The 10,425-nt window shown below is 39.2% G+C and overlaps 1 protein-coding gene across 2 annotated transcripts in view; it reads left to right on the forward strand.

The window, feature by feature from the left end:
* Positions 1–7,966, forward strand: part of LOC139759198 (alpha-1,3-mannosyl-glycoprotein 2-beta-N-acetylglucosaminyltransferase-like) — a 34,697-nt gene extending 26,731 nt beyond the window's left edge. Inside the window, exons 4-7 of one of the 2 annotated variants that reach the window (XM_071681265.1) lie at positions 4,044–4,259; positions 4,997–5,135; positions 7,432–7,536; positions 7,714–7,966. In XM_071681265.1, coding sequence (XP_071537366.1) covers positions 4,044–4,259; positions 4,997–5,135; positions 7,432–7,536; positions 7,714–7,949 — 696 coding nt within the window. In that variant the 3' untranslated portion in view covers positions 7,950–7,966. The remainder of the gene's footprint in view (positions 1–4,043; positions 4,260–4,996; positions 5,136–7,431; positions 7,537–7,713) is intronic. The other variant, XM_071681264.1, reaches the window with a different exon arrangement.
* Positions 7,967–10,425: the final 2,459 nt, after the last annotated feature.

The raw sequence follows: 10,425 nt of genomic DNA on the forward strand, positions 1-10,425 counted from the left end.
AGAATCTTCTAAAAGAGTAACCTTGAATTACTTTTTTATAGGCTTTTAATGTCGCCCGATATATTTCTACTCCAGATTTGAATTTCACATGAAAAAAGTCATTATACTGAGGTTTTCAAGCAAATCTATTACCTTCTCAATGAATACCAAAAATACAGGTAATATAATAGTTCAGGGATTTTTTTGGCCAAAAAATCATTTTGTTTTAAAACTGAAATATGACATAATGAAATGCTTCTATACTTGAAATAATCATGGGAAATATCTCATAATGCATTCATAAGCAGACAGATGTCCAATGAATACATGGCTAAAAGATAGCGGGACCTTTGAGTAGAATGGAATTAATGTCGTGTAATCAGGCCTGCATAGTGATACAGAAGGTTATGCAAGAAAAAGTATGGCATTGTTGAAGGATAAGTGGTTTGAAAAATGTCCAATACAAGTATGGCAGCTTGAGATTGTAAAGTTGAAGTGTTAGATTGAAGAGTATGTGTAATGGTTGCACATGTAATTACCAATAGGAACTGTGCGGGGTAGGAGTTTTACACATATGGAAGTCCCATCTCTTGAACATTTTCCAAGTAGTTTTCCAGGCTTTGATGTTAGTGGTTAGACTGGGCCTAATTGTTATGGCTTTCAGTATTATAGAGTCTTGCTGGCCATTATTTTATGAAGAGTTTAATAAAATGAATGTTGTATGTGTCTGTGTATATAGAGAGACATCTTTACACACCATTCCATGTGGGTACTGGCAGCACATGCATTCTGGCAACATTCTTGTGCTGCACAAGATGTTTTCTTTTGGTACATTGCATATGGGGAAGATGAAATGAGTGATATATAACCATGCAAGTGGAAATTTTAGCATGGTATAAATGAATAGAGTTGATAGAGATGCTCTGTGGAAGGTATTAAGAATATATGGTGTGGGAGGCAAGTTGTTAGAAGCAGTGAAAAGTTTTTATCGAGGATGTAAGGCATGTGTATGTGTAGGAAGAGAGGAAAGTGATTGGTTCTCAGTGAATGTAGGTTTGCGGCAGGGGTGTGTGATGTCTCCATGGTTGTTTAATTTGTTTATGGATGGGGTTGTTAGGGAGGTGAATGCAGGAGTTTTGGAAAGAGGGGCAAGTATGCAGTCTGTTGTGGATGAGAGAGCTTGGGAAGTGAGTCAGTTGTTCGCTGATGATACAGCGCTGGTGGCTGGTTCATGTGAGAAACTGCAGAAGCTGGTGACTGAGTTTGGTAAGGTGTGTGAAAGAAGAAAGTTGAGAGTAAATGTGAATAAGAGCAAGGTTATTAGGTACAGTAGGGTTGAGGGTCAAGTCAATTGGGAGGTAAGTTTGAATGGAGAAAAACTGGAGGAAGTGAAGTGTTTTAGATATCTGGGAGTGGATCTGGCAGCGGATGGAACCATGGAAGCAGAAGTGAATCATAGGGTGGGGGAGGGGGCGAAAATTCTGGGAACCTTGAAAAATGTGTGGAAGTCGAGAACACTATCTCGGAAAGCAAAAATGGGTATGTTTGAAAGAATAGTGGTTCCAACAATGTTGTATGGTTCCGAGGCGTGGGCTATGGATAGAGTTGTGTGGAGGAGGGTGGATGTGCAGGAAATGAGATGTTTGAGGACAATATGTGGTGTGAGGTGATTTGATCGAGTAAGTAATGTAAGGGTTAGAGAGATGTGTGGTAATAAAGAGAGTATGGTTGAGAGAGCAGAAGAGGGTGTTTTGAAATGGTTTGGTCACATGGAGAGAATGAGTGAGGAAAGATTGACCAAGAGGATATATGTGTCAGAGGTGGAGGGAACGAGAAGTGGGAGACCAAATTGAAGGTGGAAAGATGGAGTGAAAAAGATTTTGTGTGATCGGGGCCTGAACATGCAGGAGGGTGAAAGGCATGCAAGGAATAGAGTGAATTGGAACGATGTGGTATACCGGGGTCGATGTACTGTCAATGGATTGAACCAGGGCATGTGAAGCATCTGGGGTATACCATGGAAAGTTCTGTGAGGCCTGGATTTGGAAAGGGAGCTGTGGTTTCAGTGCATCATTACATGACAGCTAGAGACTGAGTGTGAACGAATGGGGCCTTTGTTGTCTTTTCCTAGCACTACCTCGCACACATGAGGGGGGAGGGGGTTGTTATTCCATGTGTGGTGGGGTAGCGATGGGAATGAATAAAGGCAGACCGTATGCATTATGTGCATGTGTATAGATGTATATGTCTGTGTGTATATATATATATATATATATATATATATATATATATATATATATATATATATATATATATATATATATATATATGTATACGTTGAGATGTATAGGTATATATTTTTGCGTGTGTGGATGTGCATGTATATACATTTGTATGTGGGTAGGTTGGGCCATTCTTTCGTCTGTTTCCTTGCGCTACCTCGCTAACGCGGGAGACAGCGACAAAGCAAAATATATATAAATAAATAAATATAAGTGAAATTTGGGTGGTAAAAGGTGAATGGTACAAGGAAGAGAGATGGACAGGATAGGAAATTGATTGATGCAGTAATTACATCTTTTTGCATTATTGAAATAGCTGTGCCTCCTCCTGAGAAACTGGGAGTCATATTTAGATGTTGGAATTTCTTTTCTTCTGAATGGTTGTTCTATTTATACAAAGGATCAGTCATTCCTTGTGTGGAGTATTGCTCTCACATCTGGGGTAGTTTTTAGCTGTGCATCCTTACTTGATAGAGTTGAGTTGAATGTGATTAGACTTATCAACTCTTCCAGGCCAACCTCAAAACTTGACGCACTTGCCCTGTGGTGGGTTGCTGTTTCTTTCTCTTGAGAGCCAGCTGCTTATGTCCCCTCCTTTAGCTAGACCAGGCAATATTCGGCTTCCTACTCTGTCACATGATTACTGTGTGTCTGTTGGCAACTCAAGGTTGGGTCATTTTGATAAGTGTTTCTTTCATTACACCTCAAAGCTTTGGAACTTTGTACCCTGTCATGTCATTCCCTTTGAATGTGACTTGGCACTTTTTATAAGAAAGGCTTTTTCACTTCCTCCAAGATTCATAGATACTTTTCCTCATCTCTTCTTTTTCCCTCTCATAAATTTCATTATATTTCAGGAAAGGCCCAGTCTTGATGTGGACTTTTGTCCGTGACTGGAGCCTCCAACATAAAAAAGTGCATTAGAGAAAGGGATTTTTCAGATAGAGATGTTAGAGAAATGAATGGACTAAATGGACATCAGATGTGCTAGAAGCATTGTGTAAATGGAGGTGGCTTTGATAAGTATGTTGGCCTTAATTGATGAATCAATTTGTTCTGCGAAGTTATAAGATAAGAAGCACTTAAGTAAGTATGTATGTACAAAATTTCAAAGTAACACACTGGGCTTTGGTTGGGAATGTGTTTAGTGCTTTTCAGAGGTTGCATATACTATACCGAATTCTCCATGAAGGTTAGGAATAGAGTTAATGGTAGAAGGTAGAAAAAGTGTTAGACTGAATTTTCTAAGTGATTTTTGTTACACCCTTTTACATAGTTTACACTGAAGAGAATTATATGATGTTTGCTATTTAACCCTTATCCCTTACCTTCATATTAAATGAAAGTTGTAATCTTTGTCTATAGCTTTGCAGAATCCAAAATAGTAGATTTGTACATGGGTATCTTTGTTCAAAAGCGTACAGAAAGAAGCCAGTCACTAAGCTGAATAATGTTAAAGGAAATTTGCCAATAAGATGGATGGTAATTCTTCTGTATATTAATGAAGAATCCTGTTTATATCTGACAGTTCTGGATTTTTTCTGTCGTATAAATACGCACTTGCCTTTTCCTGCCTCAGCAAGGTAAAGACGAGCAGATGACTGAGACTTTACTTGGCCGCCTTTTGTCCCACTTTTATAAAAGTTTGTAAGTGATGGTGTCTACTCTCCAGCTTACATCCCTTAGTCATCTTCGAAGACATGCTGGGGATATATGGTTAGCATATTTTCTTCCTCATCTTCAGGATATTTTCTCCAGATACTTCATGATTTTTGTTTTCAGGGTCATTCATCGGGGTCAAATTTACAAGAAGGCCCATTGCTTCCTGTGCTGCTTATAGCTTGTAACCGTGAATCTGCTGTTCGACGATCCTTAGACCTTCTTTTAAAATATCGTCCAAACCAAGACCGTTTTCCAATAATTGTCTCACAAGACTGTGGTCACCGACCAACACGAGAAGCTATTGAATCATATGGAGACAAAGTCATATTAATACAGGTAAGCATGTACTATTTTTTCCCCCTAAGTAGTAAATTTAGCCATTTGTCAATGCTGTGATTTATAGATGCTTTCTGGCAGTAAGTAAGGTAATATTAGATTTCCAGTGGATACAGCTGTCCTGTTTGATTAGAGTATGTCTTGCAAGTGTATGGCATCATTATAGTGGTAGTACTTTCCTCTTTAAATCACAAGATGAAAGCTCCATTTTACTGTTTAACAAAGTTGATAGTGTATTATTTGCCATTTATTCTGACAAGAAACAGTATCATGTCAGGGGTCATGGACTTAGCAAACTTTTTTAACTGCAAAATATAGACTAGGGCTAACTGTTATGTGCAGACATTCAGATTTGTTTAGAAACGCTAATTTCTTCAGTTTGCTTACTCGTCTCGGTGCTTGCTACTGATGGTTGTGGCTTTTCTTTTGGTACCAAGCATTGTTTTTTTTTTTTTTTTTAACCAAGATGTCAGTGTAACTATGATGAATGGTAACATCTGATGACTGTTTTATTGTATGTAGGAGCTGTATTTGGCTTTTCTTAGGGAAAGTTCGTGTGGGAAGAGGTGGATGTTCTGTTGGTGTAGTTGGACTTTTCCACGTTGGGATACGGCTGCCTTTGCCAGAAAGGGCTGCCTAGCATGTTTTCTTTCCTATTCTTCTTACATCCTGCTGAAAAAATTATAGCAAATAAGTCTTCTTCAGTTAATATGATTGTTATTTGTTGTAATCTGCAGCAGCCAGATCTGAATGATATTGAAGTGCCATTGAAAGAGAGGAAATTTAAGGGTTACTTTCTCATCGCACGGCACTACAAGTGGGCTCTTGACCAGATCTTCCAGAAATTTAAGCATGAAGCTGTTATTGTTGTGGAAGGTAAGTCAGTTCAGTCCATTTTCAGAATGTACAAGTCTCATAGAGATATAATGGTATATCTGTATGACACCCTTTTAGAATCTTTTTACTGGTAGAACATTTGAAATACCTAATCCTTAAGCCTTAAGACTAAGAAGTATACATAGTTTGGATTTTCATGAATTTTCAAAATTTTTCATTTTCATATTTGGTTGCCATTTCCTACGTCAGCGATGTAGCACGAAGAATAGGTGAAGAAAGGCTGCATCCATTCACTAGATGTCATGTGTAAAGCACCCAAACCTCAGCCCCCTATCCACAACCAGGACCCACAGACCTCTGTGGTTTACCCTGAATACTTCACCTTCCCTGGTTCAGTCCATTGACAGCACATAAACTCCATATACCACATTGTTCCAGTTCACTCTATCCCATACTCACACACACCTCAGTATGTTTACGCCCCTGTCACTCAAGATCTTTTTCACTCCATCTTTCCATCTCCAGCTTGGTCTCCCCACTCTTGTTCTCTCCATTTCTGACAAACATACCCTCTTTGTCAACCTTTTCTCACCCATTCTCTCCATATGTCCAAATCATTTCAGTACCACCTCTTGATCTCTTTCAGTCACACTCTTCTCATAACCTTATATCTCTCTTACCCTTTCATTACTCATTCGATCAAGCCACTCACACCACATATTGTCCTCAGACGTTTCATTTCCAACATATTCACCCACCTCTGCACAACCTTATCTATAGCCTATGCCTTGCATCCCTATCATATTCTTAGGATTACTATTCCTTCAAAAATACCCATTTTTGCCTTTCCAGATAATGTTTCCTCTTTCCACACACTCCTCAGCGCTCCCAAAATCTTCGCCCTCTCTCACTCTATAACTCATTTCCTCTTCCATGGTTCCATTCACTGCCACGTCTACTCTCAGATATCTAAAACACTTCTTCCTCCAGTTTTTCTTCATTCTTACTCACACCAGCTTACCTGTCCCTCAACCCTGCTAAACCTAGTAACCTTACTTTTATTCACATTTACTCTCAAATTTCTTTGTTCACATACTCTTCCAAACTTGGTTACCAACTTCTGTAGTTTCTCACTTGAATCCACTACTAATGCTGTTTCTTCAGCAAACAACAACTGACTCTTTTCCCAGGCCCATTCAACCCTCACAGACTTCATACTCGCACCTCTTTCCAAGACTCTTGCATTAACCTCCCTCGCCACCTCATCCATAAATAAATTGAACAACCATGGTGGCATCACACACCCCTGCCTCAGAGCAACCTTAATTTGGAACCATTTACTCTCCTCTCTTCTTACTCATACAGTCATACTCATGCCTTACAGCCTTAATGAACACTTTCCACTGCTTCTAGCAGCTTTCCTCCCTCACCATATATTCTTGAAGACCTTCCACAAGGCATCTCTGTCAACCCTTATCATATGCTTTGTCCACATCCATGAATGTTACATACAAAGCCATCTTTTTCTCACTCACTGTCTTTAAAGCAAACACCTAATCCACACTCTTCTACCACTTCTGAAACTACATTACTCCTCCCCAATCTGATGTTCTGTACATATCATCACCCTCTCAGACAATACCCTCCCCTACCACTTACCAGTCATACTCAAACATTCTTATACCTCTGTAATTTGAATACTCACCTTTTATTTTCATTCTGCCAGTCCTCAGGCACCTCACCATGATCAGTACATACATTGAAAGATCCTTACCACCCAATCAACAACTGTCACCCCTTTTCTTAATTAATTCAACTGCAATACCATCCACTCCAGCTGCCTTGCCACATTTCACCTTACACAAGGCTTTCTCCACCTCTTCTCTTCATCAAACCACTCCCCAGGAACTCTCTCACTTCTCATGTAATTCTTGGTATGGAACTTTCTTAAATATGACACACACATAAGCAGATGAATCAGAATTAACCACATGGCACTTGAAATCACTTCTGATTTCAGTTCGTGCTACACATTATTCTTTGGTCCATGGGATATATCATAGAAGTACAGTTGTGAGAAAGAATTGCTGAAAAAACATTTCTAGACATTTACCCATCAGCATTAGGATGGGCAGAAGTTATCCAGGAGGACAATCTTGTAAAAAATCCTGTAAATGTTGATGACTCTTCACCAGAAATTGTTTTCAAACAGCTGAAAAGCCTCTGGGCCCATTTCTTGATTTGTCAGGTTCATGAGCAATTAAGGAACACAGAAGGGGATCCTCAGACAGGAAAGTAAATGTAGTATATGTACTCGCAATGCTCAATATTTCAGATGACTTGGATGTTGCACCAGATATTTTTGAGTACTTCTCAGCTACTTATCCTATCTTGCGGGCTGACCCAACTCTGTGGTGCGTATCTGCATGGAATGACAACGGTAAGAGCAAGGTGGTAAACAGCCCCGAAAGGACCCAATGGTCTGTTTCTGTTTGTATTCCTTTTTATTGCAGTGCCTTTTGAATACTGTCATACAATATTTGATACCCTTTTTAATTTACTTTAAAGATTCAAAATGCCCTCTATTAATGAAGGTTAATGTACATTTCAAAAATAGGTAAAGCAAGTTTGGTAGATGTCAAGAATGGAAGCACACTTTTGTATCGAACGGATTTCTTCCCTGGTCTTGGCTGGATGATGACAAAGGAGTTATGGGATGAGCTTGGGCCTAAATGGCCAAGGTCATATTGGGATGATTGGGTGCGTGCCCCAGAGCAAAGAGCAAATAGGGCATGCATCAGGCCAGAAGTGTCACGGACTCGCACCTTTGGCAAGAAAGGTGTTAGCAAGTGAGTTGATTAATTTTAGCTCTGGGAAACATGTATAAATGTATATTTAATTCTTATTGATTATGGGTTTGTTAATTCTTCTTGAAGTAGGGAACATCAGTTGTTTATTTAATATGATATTATTATTCTTTCCTTTTTTCTTTCATTCTTGTTTGCCATCTCCTACAACAGTGAGGTAGAACCAGAACAGACAAAGAAAAGGTCACATTTGTTCACATCATTCCCTAGCTGTCATTAGTGCATCAAAACCACAGCCCCCTACCCATAACCAAGTCCCACAAACCTTTCCGTTGTATGCAGCTGCTTCTTCATATCCCCTGGTTCGAACAATGGACAGCATGTTAACCCCTGTATACCACATTGTTTCACTTCAGTTCCAGTTCACTCTTTCCCATGGACACCTTTTATCCACTTGCATATTCAGGCCCTGAACATTCAGATTATTATTCTCTCCATCTTTAGTTTGCTCTGTTACTTTTCTTTGTCCCCAACACTCGTGACACGTATATTCCCTTTGCCAGCCTCTCCTTGATTATTCTCTCCATATGTCCAAGACTATTTCAGTATACCCTCTTCAGTTTTCTCAATCACAGTCTTCTTATTACCATACCTCTCTCTCTCTCTCTTACTGTATCATTTTTAATCAGTCAACCCTCCTTACTCCATAAATTGTCCTCAAACCTTTTATTTCCAGCACATTAACCCTTATCTGTGCACAATCATGTAGAACCCAAACCTTGCCTCCATACAGCACTGTTGGGAGTACTTTACTTCAGGCCTCCCCACCACTGCCCTCTCATTAGTGACCCCTCTTTTAACACATTCTTAATGTGTCTAAGAACTTTGCCCTTCACCCATCCAGTGGCTCATTTCAGTTCCCATTGTTCTGTTTGCTGCCATATTCTCTCCATGGTATCTTTTGTTAGTATTCATACACTTTCTTCAGATCTGTAAATACCACAAACAGATCTTTCCAAGTATTTCTCACACAAATTCTTCAAACTTAACACCTTATCCACACATTTTCTACCACTCCTAAAGCCACATTATTTTTCCTTAGTCTGATGCGTTTGTACTACTGCTCTTTCACTTATCATTCTCCCATATGATTTACTTGGTGCATTCAACAACTTTTACCTCTAATAAGAACATTCACTTTTGTCTTCCTAGCCATTATACTGCAGCACTGTATGAATATTCTCCCAGTCTTCAGGCATCCCACTTTGAGCCATACATATGTTGATAATCCTAACTAACCAGTCAGCAGCATTGCCACCCCTTTTCTTGAGAAATTTAGTTGCATTCCCAGCCACTCCAGGTGTTTTGCCACACTTCATTGTACACAAAGCATTCACCACCTCTTCTTTTTTCACCAAATTACTTGTCATGACTTGTTACATATATCTGTGTCTAAAATACCCCACACATACCACTTATCATCAGGCTCATTCATCAGCCCTTCAGAATACATATTTCACCTTCTTTCATTTCTTCCTCACCTGTTATTCCATTCTCTGATACTTCCTTGAGCATTTTTATTTTCTACACACTATTTACCTCATTCCAAAGCATTTTCTCACTCTACCTGAATATTGCCAATTCTCTTTCACCCCATTTCTCATGTATTCAACTGAGTGCAAGTAAATTCAAAGAGCAACAGACCAGTAGCTCCTAACAAGACTGTTTATGGTACTAGATTAGAAAGACTTGTTGATTTTCCCAGAGAAAGACATCGTATAGCCAAGGAGGAACAATTTTTTTTTTTTTTTTTTTTTTTTTTTTTTTTCCAAAAGAAGGAACAGAGAAGAGGTCCAGGTGAGGATATTCCCTCAAAGGCCCAGTCCTCTGTTCTTAACGCTACCTCGCTATCGCGGGAAATAGCGAATAGTATGAAAAAAAAAAAAAAAATGATAATCTCTTAACTTTTTCTTTTCAAAGCCAAATGAATTTAATTTATTTAGCTAACACTCATAAGATTTGTTTCTCAGGCCTGAAATCATCTTAGTAGCTCACCTGTTCTTTGTACCCTCTAGCTCTGACATGTATATCCTCCTGGTCATTCTCTCATTGTTATTAGTATTATTCCTGGGTATAAGGGAGTAAGAATACTACACACATACCTGCATGATTTGGGAAATGGCTGAGAGTAGTAGGAATAAGGGGCTGGAAACCTTTCCCTCCTTATATAATCAGAGGAGACATAGCAACAGAAGAAAGAACCAAAATCAGGGATTAGTATCAGGGCAAAAGCAAACGTAGGGAGAGTGGCTGGTACTCTTGATGAAAGAGGAGCTGTGGGACTGAGTCAAAAGATTGTAAGGAAGTGAGTTCAAGACTAATGGAAGTTAGAATGAAAGTAAATATGAAAGGCAAGACAATATTAGTGCATATGCACCTGGTAGAAAAGTGTGAGGAAGAAGGGATGCTTTTTGGAAGGGACTGAATGAGTGCATAGGCAGTTCTGATGCAAGGGATCATAT

The sequence above is a fragment of the Panulirus ornatus genome, chromosome 32, assembly GCF_036320965.1.
Source record: "Panulirus ornatus isolate Po-2019 chromosome 32, ASM3632096v1, whole genome shotgun sequence".
NCBI classification, from domain to species: domain Eukaryota; kingdom Metazoa; phylum Arthropoda; class Malacostraca; order Decapoda; family Palinuridae; genus Panulirus; species Panulirus ornatus.